The 16,471-nt window shown below is 45.2% G+C and overlaps 1 protein-coding gene across 1 annotated transcript in view; it reads left to right on the top strand.

Moving 5' to 3' along the window:
- Positions 1–351: 351 nt before the first annotated feature.
- The window catches only part of LOC144595488 (uncharacterized), a 31,091-nt gene continuing 14,971 nt past the window's right edge, over positions 352–16,471 (top strand). Inside the window, exon 1 of the mRNA XM_078403014.1 lies at positions 352–488. Within this exon, the coding sequence (XP_078259140.1) occupies positions 398–488 (91 nt within the window). The 5' untranslated portion in view covers positions 352–397. The remainder of the gene's footprint in view (positions 489–16,471) is intronic.

Raw genomic sequence — 16,471 nt, 5'->3', positions numbered from 1 at the left:
GGGTCTGTTAACTCTCATATCACCAGGGACTAATTTAATTTACTGTATTAATTTATTTTTTGTGTTAAAAAAAAATAATTCTATTCTGTTTTGTAGTTTAGCACAATCCGCAGGCATTGCCACTTTCATTTCACTGCACATCTTGTATATGTATGTGACAAATAAACTTGACTTGACTTGACTTGAGACAATTAAGGCATATCAATTTACATAACTAACCACAGTTACGTCACTTCTGGTGTGGGAATGAGCAATTTGCTCACATGTTACTGGCAGTGGGGTGCTGTATGATGTTAGGACACAGAGGTACTACTGGATTTCTCGAGCAGCTTGCGATAATCGGTGTAGAGAGAGCATCATTTGCATTTGGGTGCCAGGACACCTGTCTAATGGGTGAATGATGGTTTATCGAAGAACAATGTGGTTTGTGAAGACTTTGAAACATTTCCTCCTCATTTCTTTGCTCCCCTTCATTGTGCGTTTACAAGGTAAGAAACATTTTTGTGGTGGCCAATATATACTGCATATTGCCAGCGCGATTAACAGGGAATGTTGCAGCAATTTTACTGATAAATCGAGGCCATCAGGCACAACACATTCAATAATCCTAGATAACACAAGTTTTAACATGCAAGTACGAAATCTGAGAAAGAATTGTCTGTTTGGGTTGATAAATTTAATGTTGCAGATCGTTAACCCTCTCAGGGGCTGGTTTTACAAAGGTTTTCAACACCTTGAGGTTCCCCAGAACCCATTCTAATTTCCTCATGTGCTGTGTTCTCACTTTGACAGGTTACAGTCAGTGCCTTTAAATATTAACTCATTATCTACAGAACTGAGTTATAGAAAGAGGGAAATGGATGCAGCTGTGTATTTGTAGTCAAGCTGAATTATGTTTAAAAAATGGGCACAAATGAGCTTTTTGTCATCGTGGATCTGGTGGAGAGCTGATGGTTCATCCAATTGTTCACTGCTTTTGGAATCATTAATACCATGGCACTGGGCAAGGCCACTCAACCCAATCAACCCAGGGCCGACTCTTTGATGAAAGAATCTCCATGGCTGATCAATCTCTCCCTCCTAACCCCATTCTCCTGCCTTCTCCCCAGAACCTCTGACACCTGTTGGGTGCTTAGGAAAGGGATTAGAGTTTCCAGATTCTTTTAAAGAACATACAAGTGGGACTGAACAACCTTCGGCCTTGCTGTAATTTATTTGATTCACTGAGCATTTAGAATCTCCTTTTAAACACCATGGTCGTTTCCGTTAGATGCTGAATATCGCCCAACGACACTGAACTTAAAGATAGTGAGGTTTGATCTAGTGAGGCACAATCTCCTTTCAAAGCATCTCTGAGGTAAATTCATCGATACTATAACAACATTTAAGTTACTTTAACATTTAAAAGACATTTGGACGGGTACATGGATAGAAAATACCAGTACCACCCATCGGCATTTGGCTCATAGTCCTTTAATGACCTAAATGCGGGCAGATGGGACTTGGGTAGATGAGGCACCTTGGTTGGCAGAGGAGGTTTGGCCATAGTGCCTGTTTTTGTGACGTACAACTGCATGACACTGTGAATCTATCTGCTGTAAACATCCTGACTTCCACGCCCAAAGGATCTTCAGATTTCAACATCTAGTCAGACCCTATTTGGTTGTCTGGGAATTTCTGCAGTTCAATTTTAACGCTGATTTCTACATTGAGAGCAAAGAAATGTTGCAGACTTTGCAGTCCCGCAGGAGGACTCTTGTCTCTTTCAATTCTGAAAACTAGTTTAGATTTCCAGATGACTTGCAGTAAATGTTTTTGCTGATGTCACACAAACAATATATGTCATGACTCGACACAGTTAATGCAACTACGACAAATATGTAATCAGCACTAAACTACATCAATGGGCAGTCTTTCAGCAAAGATTGCCATTCCCATTGTTTGCCAATCACAGAGGAACAGTTTATAACAAGAATGATCAAATTCTTGAGGTTTGTAAGTTCATAAGGCATAGGAGCAGAATTAAGCCATTCGACCCATCGAGTCTGCTCCACCATTTGACCATAGCTGATCTATTTTTTATCCCTCAGCCCCGTGATTCTGCCTTTTCCCCGTAACCTTTGACTACTAATCAAGAACCTATATATCTCGGCTTTAAAAATACCCAATGACTTGGCCTCCATGGCCATCTCTGGCAATGAATTCCACATATTCACCACCTTCTGGCTAATGAAATTCCTCCTCATCCCCATTCTAAAGGTATGACCTTTTATTCTGTCCTCTGGTCCTAGACTGTCCCATTATGGGAAACATCCTCTCCACTCTATCTGGGCCTTTCATTATTCGATTGGTTTTGGAGGTAGATAAGACGTAATTATGTGGTTAAGGGAGTACACAGAATCAGTAGTACTGGAAACAGAAGCATCCTTCACCGAAGCAAGGAAGTTCTGTTAAAGTGTAAACGCATGGTTATGGGCGGCACAGTGGCACGGCAGTAGAGTTGCTGCCTTACAGAGTCAGAGACCCGGATCCGATCCTGACTGGCTGCTCTGTGTACAGAGATTGTATGTTTTCCCCATCACCTCATGGGTTTTCTCCAGTGCTCCAGTTTCCTCCCACATTCCAAAGATGTACAGGTTCGTAGATTAATTGGCTTTGGTAGAAATTGTAAATTGTCCCTATTGTGCAGGATAGTGCGAGTGTACGGGGATTGCCAGTCACTGCGCACTCGGTGGGCCGAAGGGCCTACTTCCACGCTGTATCTCTAAACGAAACTAAACTGAAAATGAGAATCAAGAATGTTTCATTGTTTTGTGTACCAACAACGCAACAATAAAATTCTTACCTGCAGCAGCATAAAAGGCCTGTGAACCCAATACAAACAGAAAAGTAATCAATAAATTAATAACTACAATATTGTGGCGGCTCCCAAGGGTCAGGCCACTCCCATATCGAACCTTCCAGCACGGTGATGGACAGGCTCCCAGCTGCTGAGATAATCCGGGGGCGGCTCCCAGCTGAAGAGATAATCCGGGGGCAGCTCCCAGCTACACAGAGAAGGAGCAAGGATTTTGGCGCGAGCCCAGTCTTCAGTCTCTCACTGAAGGGGAGAGTAGTGTGCTGTGCTCATTAAAGCCTCTACAGAATTTGCCTGGCTCCTCACCTTCATTCCGGGCTTTCTCACGCACCCTCTACAATATTACTATTTTAAAAATTCAGAATCTGACCCCATCAGGAGCAGTGTGTGCATTTCTAGGCTACCCACTTTCCGAAATGTAAAGTCATAGGAGGGGAGCTTTTCCAGAATGGGATAAAGGATTAGAGTCTTCAGTTTTGTGGAGACAATGGCCTGTTCTCATTAGAGCAGCAAATATCAAGAAGACCTTCTACCTTCTACCGCTGCACCATAGAGAGCATCCTAACGCACAGCATCCCTGTGTGGTACCTCAGCTGCACGGAGGCAGAGAGGAGAGCTCTTCAGCGTATAGTCCATAGAGCTCAGAAGACTATCGGAACACAGCTACCAGCCTTGGAGGACATCTACAACACACGATGTCTCAGAAAAGCCACCAGCATTCACAAAGACTCCTCACACCCCTGCAATAGTCTGTTCGAAATTCTACCATCGGGCAGACGCTACAAGGCCTTCTACGCCCGCACCTCCAGACAGGAACAGCTTCATCCCCAGGGCCATAGCTGCTATGAACCGGTCCTGCTGAGCCGGATGGTCACATCGCACAGTGAACCGGCACAGACCTACTTGAACTTTATACTGTTTTAAATCTGTTTCTAATTTTGTTTCACTGGGTTGTATAAATTTATAGTGATTAGCTAATTAATTTATTGCATCATATGGAAGGCGCATTCCCAATCTTGTTGTACCCCTGTACAATGACAATAAAGATATATTGTATTGTATTGTATTGTATCAGGCAGGTTTAATTGAGGGGTTCTTACCATGTTGGGGAATACATACCAGTCCAGATCATCAGGGTAACTCTTATTCAGGGAAAGCTGGGCTGAGATGTCAGAAAATAGGTGAAGCTTGGGCAAAGTGAGGCCTCATACAAGTTGGAGGAACAGCACCTCATATTTCGCTTGGGCAGCTTACAACCCAACGGTATGAGTATTGATTTCTCTAATTTCAAGTAACCTTTGCATTCCCTTTCTCTCTGTCCCTCCCCACCCTCGACATCCAGCTAATTTCACTGATACCTTTGTTATCACCTCCTCCACAGCCACTAATGGATGAATGTTTTATCCGAGATCTCCGGTTTCCTCCCACACTCCAAAGAGGTGCAGGTTTGTAGGCTAATTGGATTCCGTAAAAATTGTAAATGATCCCTTGTGTGTGTAGGATAGTTCTGGTGTACGGGGATGGCTGGTCGGTGCAGACTCAGTGGGCCAAAGGGCCTGTTTCCACACTGTTTCTCTAAACACCCTCGACTCTGAGTCTGAAGAAAGGTCTCAACACGAAATTCCTTTTCTCCAGAGATGTTGCTTGACCTGCTGAGTTACTCCAGCATTTTGTGTCTATCATAGGTGAATCTTCAGGTTAGTGCCCCACCTGAATTTTCCCAGTGATTGGGGACCTGTGCTGCAGTTGAACAACATGGAGGAGGAGTGGTAAATCAACGCCATGCCATTCCTTCCCCCATGCAGAGGATGGAGCTTTGAGGGCACCAAGGGGTGGAACCAGATGCGAAGTGACATCTGGCCAGTGTCCAGCCCTGAGGGTTTGCTGGCAGTGAACATAATGCTCTCGTGTGAAATGCAGAAGCGAATTATTTTTCCATTTGTCTCCTACCCCTTGCTTCTTCTTCTTAGGCCCCCTCGGTCATGGCTGACCATGGGTGATGCATCCTAGTTGGATGTGTGGTCGGATGCAAGCCTGGGCGATGTCCTATGAAGGACAGGCTGTTGCCCATGTAGCACGTCTCCCCCCCCCCTCCCCCTCCACGTCACTAATTGATCCAAAGGAACAGCAAAGTTGTTACAGTTCGGCACCAGCACCATCGCAGCAGCTGCCAGAACGAGGTTATAGACAACGACCAACTGCCTTCGGGAATCCGACTCCGGATTTTCTTGAGGTATACTCCTGGAGCCTTTTCCATGACTGGATCTGGCCACAAGGCAGTGGAGGTTTTAGATCAGAGTTTTCCCTCTCCTAGATGGACTGCCTTCCCGGGCTGACGAGCCTCATCTGCCCGAGACGTGTGGGGGCGGGAACGTCTACCTTCCCGTGCAGGTCTATGAAACCTGCCCACTGCCCACAACCCTACAATATTTAAATGTGTGGGTAAAGTGGTGGATAAAATGGATAACGTGTGCAAAATCACTTCCCAGTCTCACAGCCTGCGACCGTTCCTCATTCTGGAGTCACATTGCAGTAATTCAGATCAGATTCAGAGAAGTACCAGAACAGGTACTTTGGTTCTGTCTACACTCAGGAAGACACAAACAATATCCCAGATGCACGAGGGAACAGAGATCCTAGGGTGATGGAGGAACTGAAGGAAATTCACATTAGTCAGGAAATGCTGTTGGGTAGACTAATGGGACTGAAGGCTGATAAATCCCCAGGGCCTGATGGTATGCATCCCAGGGTACTCAAGGGGGTGGCTCTAGAAATCGTGGACGCATTGGTGATCATTTTCCAATGTTCTATAGATTCTGGATCAGTTCCTGTGGATTGGAGGGTAGCTAATGTTATCCCACTTTTCAAGAAAGGAGGGAGAGAGAAAGCAGGGAATTATAGACCAGTTAGCCTGACATCAGTGGTGTGGAAGGTGCTGGAGTCGATTATCAAAGATGTAATAGTGGCGCATTTGGATAGCAGTAACAGGATCGTCCAAGTCAGCATGGATTTACAAAGGGGAAATCATGCTTCATCATCATCATATCATCATATATATACAGCCGGAAACAGGCCTTTTCGGCCCACCAAGTCCGTGCCGCCCAGCGATCCCCGTACATTAACACTATCCTACACCCACTAGGGACAATTTTTACATTTACCCAGCCAATTAACCTACATACCTGTATGTCTTTGGAGTGTGGGAGGAAACCGAAGATCTCGGAGAAAACCCACGCAGGTCACGGGGAGAACGTACAAACTCCTTACAGTGCAGCACCCGTAGTCAGGATCGAACCTGAGTCTCCGGCGCTGCATTCGCTGTAAAGCTGCAACTCTACCGCTGCGCTACCGTGAAATTTTTTGAGAATGTAACAAGTAAAATGGATAAGGGAGAGCCAGTGGATGTAGTGTAACTGGACTTTCAGAAAGCCTTTGATAAGGTCCCACACAGGGGACTAGTGGGGAAAGTTAGAGCACATGGTATTGGGGGTAGGGTATTGACATGGATAGAAAATTGGTTGGCAGGAAACAAAGAGTAGGGATTAACGGGTCACTTTCAGAAGAGTAGGTAGTGACTAGTGGGGTGCCGCAGCTATTTACCATATACATTAATGATTTAGATCAGGGATCTCCAAACTATGGCCCGCGGGCCACATCAGGCCCACCACGAGATTTTATCCAGCCTGCAACAAGCTCTTAGACAGTGGGGACTGGAGGCAGAAGCTGCCGGCGAAGGTTCACCGGAGAGAGGATCGCCACTGACCCCGAGCCGGGACAAGGCGAGAGATCGTAGCATCCCCTCGAAACTTCCCTCCTCGCCGCCCCTGCCGCCGCTCACCCTGGGAATGCAGGGCTTCTCAACAACAACTGCACTTGTGTTTGTTCTTATTTCGCTGCGTTAGAGGGAGACGGGGCCGGGGAAGAGAGTGGAGCAGCGGCGCAGATCTCGCTGGCTCTTGGAGAGAGGGAGAGGGGAAAGAGAGGGAGGGAGCAGCCCCCGCAAGTGGCGGTGCTCCTTCACTGGACCCTCTGACATCCTACCCCTCCCCGCACTCCCGCTCTCACCCGCTGCTCCTTCTATCCCGACTCTCTCCCCCCTACTCTCCCCCCTACTCTCTCCCCTCCCCCAACTCTCTCCCCTCCCCCTACTCTCTCCCCTCTCCCGTCCCCCCCACTCTCTCTCCCCCCCCCCCTCTCTCTCTCCCCTCCCTCAGTGGTGGTCACTGTATTTTTTCTGTTTTATAAATAATTGTATACCTACGGTATATATATTCCAATATTTCAAGCTCTTTTTAAAAATTGAATATTATTTATTTGTTGCCATATAAACCTAATGTAAACTAACCTAATCTAACCTAACCCAGTTTAACGTTTCCTAATCTAATCGAACGTAACCTAGTCTAAACTTTTTTGAGTTCATTAAATTTATAAAACTCACACTTCCTTATTGTTTCCTACGGCCCTCAAAAATGTGCCAAATATATAAAGTTTGGAGGCTTCTATTTTCTATGTTTCTAAGGTGTAGCAGAGGAAGGCCTCTGGTGTGCGTGAGAGGTCTCCACACAGACACCACTGAAGGTATCTGACCACGTTAAACCTGAGCATCATACTGCAAACCATATGGCTCATGGACAAATATGGTCACTCAACAGGATCCCAAGCTGTCCTATTTTTACAATAGATTAATATTTGATAGTCATTTTAGATTTTAGGGATTTCTTTATGTAAGAACTGCTAGTCGGTACTCCAAACCTTATGCAGTGCTCTGAATATGTATATTACAATGACCTTTCCAGCCTGTAACAGTCTGCAGAGTCTAGCTCAAAATGTCCATTAACAGATAACTGTGTGGAGCTGTATTTTGGGAAGACATACAGGGCAAGACCTTCACAGTGAATGTTGAGGCCCTGGGTATGTTGTCCAGCAGAGAGAACTAGGAGTACAACAGAAAGACACAAATGCTGGAGAAGGGTCTCGACCCGAAACGTCACCCATTCCTTCTCTCCCGAGATGCTGCCTGACCTGCTGAGTTACTCCAGCATTTTGTGAATAAATCGATTTGTACCAGCATCTGCAGTTATTTTCTTATACTGCTGGAATAACTCAGTGGGTCAGGCAACACCCCTGGCGAACATGGATAGGTGACATTTTGGTTTGGGACCCTTCCTCAGACAGTCCCAAAACGTCAACTATCCATGTTCTCCAGTGATGCAGCCTAACCTGCCTGAGTTACTCCAGCATTTTGTGTCTTTCTTTGGTAAACCAGAATCTACAGTTCCTTGTTTCTACTTCTAGGAGTACAAGTACATAGATTCCTGAAAGTGGTGTCGCAGGTAGACAGGGTGATAATGAAGGCTTTTGGCATGCTGACATTCATTAGTCAGGGAATTGAGTACAGAAGTTGGGATGTTATATTGTTGTACAAGATGTTGTTGAGGCCACACTTGAAGTACTGTGTGCAGTTTTATTGCCCTGTTAGAAGAAAGATGCCTATAAGTTGGAAAGAGTGCAGAGAAGATTTACAAAGATGTTGCCAGGACTCAAGGGTCTGAATTATAAAAATATGTTGAACAGGTTAGGATTTTGTTCCTGGAGCACAGGACACTGAGGGGTGATATTATAGACATGTATAAAATCATGAGGGGCATAGCTAAGTTGAATGCATATAGTCTTTTTCCAGATAGGAGAATCAAGAACTAGAGGGTATAGATTTAATAGGAACCTAAGGGGCATTTTTTTTCACACAGAGGCTGGTACTGTATGGAACTAATTGCCAGAGGATTTAAAAGTGATAGGAACGGTTTGTAAGGATATGGGTCAAATGTGAACAAATGGGACGGAGTTTGATGGGGCACCTTAGTCGGTACAGAAGAGTTGAGCCAAAGGGGCTGTTTCTGTACTCTATGATGTCATGACTGTATGACGCTATAAATGCATTAAAACAAACGACTAAAACTTCCCAAAAAGAAGATAATGCTCTCAGAATCTTGTCTTGGTCAGATGAATATTTGGCTAAAACGTTTGCTTGGAACTCTACGTGTATCATAGAGTCATAGAGTGATACAGTGTGGTAACAGGCCCTTCGCCCACACCAGCCAACATGTCCCAGCTCCCAACTAGTCCCACCTGCCCATGTTTGGTCCATATCCCTCCAAACCTGTCCTATCCATGTCCTCTGTGTTTGAACACTGGGAACGTATTGGCAACATTGCAAGTTTCTTTTCTCACTTCTCTATAAATGCCTTCTGGTCAAGTTGGATGTGGACTCAGCCACATGGGTTCATATGGGTTCATATTAGCTGTGATCAGTCTGGATTCTGGTCGAGTTTACTTCTATACCTGATCAGTCGTCTACTTTTCCAGCCAAATACAATGAATGAAGGACAGTTTGATCATACAAATGATCTGTCTTAAAATGAATCCCAGTAACAGTTGAGAGAGAAATGATCAAGCGTGCCCATTCTAATTGAGACAACTGTTATCACTCCATACACCTGTGGTCGGGGTTGATTTTGAGGAAGTATCCTGCACATGATTTCCTGTTATACTTCACTTTTTGACACAATTTGTTGAACTGGGATATTCACTTCCTCCATTCTTCAACCACCCCATATCTCAAAGAAACACCTCTAAACATCCCAGAGTGCCTTCATGACCTCTAAACATTCCAGAGTGCTTCTTTGCCGGTGAGAGTTGTCACTTAAGGGGCAGAGGATAAGGAGAAATTCCTTCACTCAGAGGCTGGTAAATCAAGGGTTTTGGGAATAGGTCAGGGCATGGTGTTGAGGTAGGGCATCAGCATGATCTCACTGAACAATGGCAGGTTTGATGGGACCGAAGGGCCTACTCTGGTTCCCATCACCTGATGTAGAAAACACGGTCACAAATTTTCACATCAAGATGCCTCAAACACACAGTGAGAAAATCTGCCGTAGATTGCCCAAGACCGCAAGAATTTGCGGAGAGCTGTGGACGCAGCCCAGTTCAGCATCCAAACCAGACTCCTGCATTAACTCTGTTTACACTTCACATTGCCTTTCACACCCCAGTCATTCTTTCTTTTCTCCTCTCCCATCAGATGGAAAATACATGCTTGAAAAATGTACCACCAGATTCAGGAACAACTTCTCCCCTGCTGTTATCAGACTCGTGATCGGACCTCTTTTATATGTTAATTATTGATATCCGAATCTACCTTATTGTGCCCATTGCAATGTTTTTTTATCTGCGCTTTCTCTATAACATTATATTCAGCACTGTTTATTTTCTCTTTTGCACTATCTGATGTACTTATGAATGAAATCATCTGCATGGGTAACAGGCTTTCCACTATATCTTGGTACACGTGATAGGAATAAATCAATACCAATACCAGATATCTTCTAGAGTGCCAGGCAGTAGTTGTCCACTGCCGATAAATAATACTGCAAGATCACTTATACCCAACTGAGTTTAGTTCAGTCTAGAGATACCGTGCGGAAAAAAAGGCCCTTCAGCCCACCGAGCCCGTGCCAACAAGTGATCCCCGTACACTAACACTAACACTATCCTACACACGAAGGACAATTTACAATTCTTACCGAAACTAATTAACCTACAAACTTGTGCATCTTTGGGATTAATGGGGAGAATAAAATGGGTTAGAATCGGATTCATGTAAAAATGGATGTTTGATGGTGTGGACTCGGTGGGCTGAATGACCTATTTCCCTGCTGAATCACTGTCCCTGACATTGGGGGGGGGGGGGGGGTAACACTTCAGGGTTATTAAAAAGCCATGTGTATTCATTATGCTTTTTTTCCATGCATTGCTTTTAAAGGTTTTGTATTTGGGGAAAATTGACAGATTGTCAGGAACTATTGTACCCAACTTCAATTTGTTGAAAAGTCAGACGCTAATGTGTTTGGGGTCGCTCAGCGGTAGGGTTGCTGCCTTCCCTAGCCAGAGACCTGGGTTCAATTTTGACCTCGGGTGCTGTCTGTATGGAGTTTGCACCTTCTCCCTATGACCACGTCGGTTTTCTCTGGGTGCTCTGGTTTCCTCCCACATTCCAAAGACATACGGGCTTGTGGGTTAATTGGCTTCTGTAAATTGTCCCTAGTGTAGGATGGAACTAGTGTATGGCTGATTGCTGGTAGTATAAGACAATAACTGCAGATGCTGGTACAAATCGAAGGTATTTATTCACAAAATGCTGGAGTAACTCAGCAGGTCAGGCAGCATCTCGGGAGAGAAGGAATGGGTGACGTTTCGGGTCGAGACCCTTCTTCAGACTGATGTCAGGGGGGTGGGACAAAGGAAGGATATAGGTGGAGACAGGGAGATAGAGGGAGATCTGGGAAGGGGGAAGGGAAGAGAGGGACAGAGGAACTATCTAAAGTGGGAGAAGTCGATGTTCATACCACTAGGCTGCAAGCTGCCCAGGCGATATATGAGGTGCTGTTCCTCCAATTAATTACTGATTGCTGGCTGGTCGGTATGGACCCAGTGGGGCGAACGGGCTGTTTCCCCACTGCATATCTAACCTAAACTAAACTAAACTAAACTAAACTAAACTAAACTCAGCAGCCAATGTCTGGTGAGGTGGGACAAGATATGAAGGACCCCTCCAGGATACGTGAGATTATTGACAAGCCAAATCCCAGCTCCAGCACTGCTGGGCTCCCCATAGTGAGGAAGGTTTGAGTCAGACTCATTGGTTCCATGCCATCGACTAGAAGGCAGGCAGCAGAATGTTTCGAGCTAACCCAGGACTGGGTGCTAACTGAAACTTTCACCAGGAAGGAAACAATGGGTTTGCAGGTTATTATTTCAAACCTCTTCGCATTCAGACACAAAAACATAAGCACAGTAACAGCACCTGTAAGATTGCACAGAAGCATGACAGCTTTAGGTCGAGTATGTAGGTAGTCCCGAGCCATTGTTAACCCTATTATATCTCGTCTCCAACTACCCATCAGGTCGTAGGCTATAATCTTTAGGTAGATGAACAGGGACCAACAGGACAATTTTTATGTAAAACTACAAACTTTCATTTTCTGACTGTTGTTCATGTTCATAAGTTCTCGAAACAGAAATAGGCCATTCGGCCCATCAAATCTACTCCACCATTCAATCATGGTTGATCTACCTTTCCCTCTCAACCCCTTTTTCCTGCTCCCCATAACCCCTGACACCCTTACTAATCAAGAATCTGTCAAACTATGCCTTAAAAATATCCATTGACTTGCCCTCTACAGCCATCTATGGCAATGAGTTCCATAGATTCACCATCCATAGACTAAAGACAGACCCTCGGTGGCTCTGTGGGACCCCCAGTACTGAAAATCCTACATTGTGGCCTTCCCTCAGAACTCCCCCTGCAGCACTGTGGTGCTCGCTCAGTATTGACCCTCCTACAGTGCAGTGCATCCTTAGTACTGCCCCTCCTACAGCACAACTCTCCCTCAGTTTTGATCTTCCCATTGTGCAGCACTCCCCCAGTACTGCCCCTCCTAAGTGCGGCTCTCCTCTGAACTGCCCTCCTGCAGTGCAGTACTCCCTCGATATTGACCCTCTCGTAGTGTGGAGCTCCCTAGGACATCAGCCACAGCTGGAGGCAAAATCTAGTTTCTTGATTAGTACGGGTGTCAGGGGTTACGGGGAGAAGGCAGGAGAATGGGGTTGAGAGGGAAAGATAGATCAGCCGTGATTGAATGGCGGAATTGACTCAATGGGCCGAGTGGTCTAATTCTGCTCCGATGAACTTATGAACGTCTGAACTTATCTCAGAGTTTTTAAATGAGTCAAGTAGCAGTTGATGTGATGAGCCTGAAAGTGAGCGACAGGTGAATAGGAAGAAGCCAACCTCTCTCTATTTTGTTCACACATAACTTTGGATTAATCCATTGAGTCACCTGAGCTCCACCGGCTGGGGGAAAGGGAAGGGCACAGGTCTCAGACTCAGGCTGACGGAGGTGGTTTAACCACGGGCCTACTGACTCAGAGTGACATGGAACGTGTCGCAGACTGGAAAAAACTCCTCGCCCAGCTGCGGCAATGACATCCTCAGGTCCCTCTCTACCACTCTTCTGCAATCTATGGCTGTCTCCTATCGCTAGATATGATAGAGGGGCTTAAGAGGCTTTTAGAGGGGAACATGGATATGCAGGGAACGCAGAGACATGGATCTTGTGTAGGCAGTGAAGTAGGGAAACATTGTGGGCTGAAAGGCCTGTTCCTATCCTGTACTTTTTCTATGTTCTATCTTCTCCTGTCACCTCACCTGAGGATGGGAGCCATTGTAATTCAGCAAAGGAGGACAAAGTGATCAAATAGGAAGAGAAAATAAAATATCAGAGTGAGCTTGCAGAGAACATGGAGAAAAAAAACACGTATCTTCTATAAATATATGAAGTGAAAAAGATAAGTGAAAGCAAAGGCCTTTCAGTCAGAAACTGAAGAATTCATAAAGGGAAGCAATGAAATGCAGAATAAATAAATATATTCTTTGAATCTGTCTTTCCAATAGAAGATATATACAATGGAGGACACCCAGAAAATGCCAGGGGTCACATGAGGTTCACTGAAAAGAGTGAACCAAATGAAATCAATATTAAACATCATTAAATGTCCAAGACTCATTAGTTGCAGAGTAGCTAAAGAGATGACCTTGTCGACATTGGGCTCAGGGACTCTTCCAATTGTTTGTAGAACACCTAATCCTCGTGGATCAGGTAGATTGAGACTTTCCAAAGGCTTAAGATAAGGTTCCACACAAACTAAAGCATAGGGGATCGGTTGTAAGGTTAGGAAAAACTTTTTCACCCAGAGAATTGTGAATCTGTGGAATTCTCTGCCTCAGATGGCAGTGGAGGCCGATTCTCTGGATGCTTTCAAAAGAGAGTTAGATAGAGCTCTTAAAAATAGTCCAGAACCAGGGCCCACAGTTTAAGAATAAGGGGTAGGCCATTTAGAACGGAGATGAGGAAAAACTTTTTCAATCAGAGAGTTGTAAATCTGTGGAATTCTCTGCCTCAGAAGGCAGTGGAGGCCAATTCTCTGGATGCTTTCAAGAGAGAGTTGGATAGAGCTCTTAAAAATAGTGGAGTCAAGGGAAATGGGGAGAAGACAGGAACGGGGTACTGATTGTGGGTGATCAGTCATGATCACAGTGAATGGCGGTGCTGGCTCGAAGGGCCGAATGGCCTCCTCCTGCACCTATTGTCTATTGTCTATTGACAAACAGAGACAGGAAAGAATAGCGATTAACAGGACCTTTTCTGAGTGCAAGACAGTGACTAGTGGGGCAGTACAAGCTGATTGCCAAAATACCCTGTTCACCACATGTATTAATGTTTTAAATGAGGGAATTGAATGTAATATCTCCACATTTTCAGATGATATAACGTTGGGTGGCAGGATGAGCTGTGAGGAGGATGCAGAAATGCTCCTGCGTGACTCGAACAGGTTGAGGGAGTGGGCGGATGCATTAACATGTGGGTAAATGTGTGGCAATAACAAGGCTGATTTTTTTCTGAACGTGGAGCGAGACCTGGGTGCCTGGTGCCCCAGTCACTGAAGGTAAGCAAGAAGGTGCAGCAGATAGTGAAGAAGGCAAATGATATATTGACCTCTGTAGCAAGGTTTAGTTTAGTTTAGTTTAGTTTAGTTTAATTTAGTTTAGTTTAGTGCAGAGATAGAGCTTGGAAACAGACCCTTGGGCCCACCGAGTCCGTGCCCACCAGTGATCACCTGGTCACACTAGTTCTATCCTACACGCGAGAGACAATTTACAGAAGTCAATTAACCTACAAACCCTCAAATCTTTGGAGTGTGGGAGGAAACTGGAGCTCCGGAGAAAACCCACGCAGCCACAGAGAGAACGTACAAACTCCATACAAACAGCACCTGAGGTCAGAATCAAACCTGGGTCTGTGAGGCAGCAACTCTACTACTGTGCCGCTTTGCTGCCCTTGAGGTGTTTCAAGTGCAGGAGCAAGGATATCCTACTGCAACTGTGCAGGGTCTTGGTGAGACCGCACCATCTTCAGAATCAATTTTTATTGCAAGTCAAAGGGATATTTTATACATTCCGTTGGAACGTACAGAAATAAGGTGGAGTTCAGCTCAAAACTGTTTGATGCATGTATTTTTTGCATTGGCACCAAGAATGGACTAATACATTAGTAGGCTCCACCTTTCCTTGATCCTCGTTGCTGGTTTTGATTTGTCTTTTAGCGTATCTTTCATTCTTTTGTTCCAGGTGCCTTTTCATATCTCTGTTTCCCCCTCTCCCGATTCTCAGTCTGAAGAAGGGTCTCGACCCAAAACGTCACCTATTTCTTTTCTTCATGAGATTCTGCCTGATTTGCTGTTCCTTCAGCTTTTTGGGTCGACACACACAATAACCCGTTCATACAGATTTCAGTACTTAAACCAGTTCTTTTCAAAGACCTCGGCATTCAGAAAGGTGTAACAGGGATGTTTCACCTGGGGCACTGTGTGTAGTTTTGGTCTCCTTACCTGAGGAAGGACAGTCCTCCTATGGAAGGAGTCCAGTGAGCATTCATTGGACTGATACAGGGATGGCAGGTCTGATGGGTCGACTCGGCCCAACAGAGTTTCGATGAATGAGAGGGGATCTCATAAGGTTACAAAATCTAAACAATACTGACAGACTGGATGCAGGAAGATGTCCCGGATGACCAGGAATCTGGGACCAGGGAACACAGTCTAAGGACCATCTCAGCCAGCACTGAGTCAGTGCCCTGTGTGTTTTCCTAGAGGTTAAGGACAAGGATGAGGAAAACCTACTCACAAAGAGTGGTGAGCCTGTGGAATTCCCCACGACAGGGAGCGGTGGAGTCCAAATCATTAATTAGGCTCAAGACCCAGTGAGTGTCAATCTTCTTGCCACAAAGATGATTGCATGTGGGGAGAAATCAGGAACAGGGGTCTGAAACTGGATGATCAGCCATGATTGCACTGAACTGTGCAGCAGGCTCCAAGAGTCAAATGGCCTTCTTATGCTCTTTATTCTCTGTGTTGATATGTCCCAGCATGTGCTGTAAATCCCTGTCCGGATGCTCACAACGGTGTGAGAGATGCCTCTTCACGTATCTTTCTTTCATTTGTTTTATATATCTCTATATCACCGTCTATATCTCCCATTTCCCTTTCCACTGGGGTTGTATTCATTGGAATTTAGAAGGATGAGAAGGGATCTTATAGAAACATATAAAATTATAAAAGGACTGGACAAGCTAGATGCAGGAAAAATGTTCCCAATGTTGGGGGAGTCCAGAACCAGGGGCCATAGTCTGAGAATAAAGGGGAGGCCATTTAAAACTGAGATGGTAAAAAAAGTTTTTCACCCAGATTTGTAAATTTGTGGAATTCTCTGCCACAGAAGGCAGTGGAGGCCAATTCACCAGATGAATGTAAAAGAGAGTTAGATAGAGCTCTAGGGGCTAGTGGAACCAAGGGGTATGGGGAGAAGGCAGGCACGGGTTACTGCCATGATCAGCCATGATCACAATGAATGGCGGTGCTGGCTCGAAGGGCCGAATGGCCTCCTCCTGGACCTATTTTCTATGACCCAAAACATCACCTATTCCTTTTCTCCAGAGTTGC

This window comes from Rhinoraja longicauda, chromosome 7 (genome assembly GCF_053455715.1).
Source record: "Rhinoraja longicauda isolate Sanriku21f chromosome 7, sRhiLon1.1, whole genome shotgun sequence".
NCBI classification, from domain to species: Eukaryota; Metazoa; Chordata; class Chondrichthyes; order Rajiformes; family Arhynchobatidae; genus Rhinoraja; species Rhinoraja longicauda.
The sequence above is the reverse complement of the archived record's forward strand: the minus strand, read 5'-3'. Positions and strand labels throughout refer to the sequence as shown.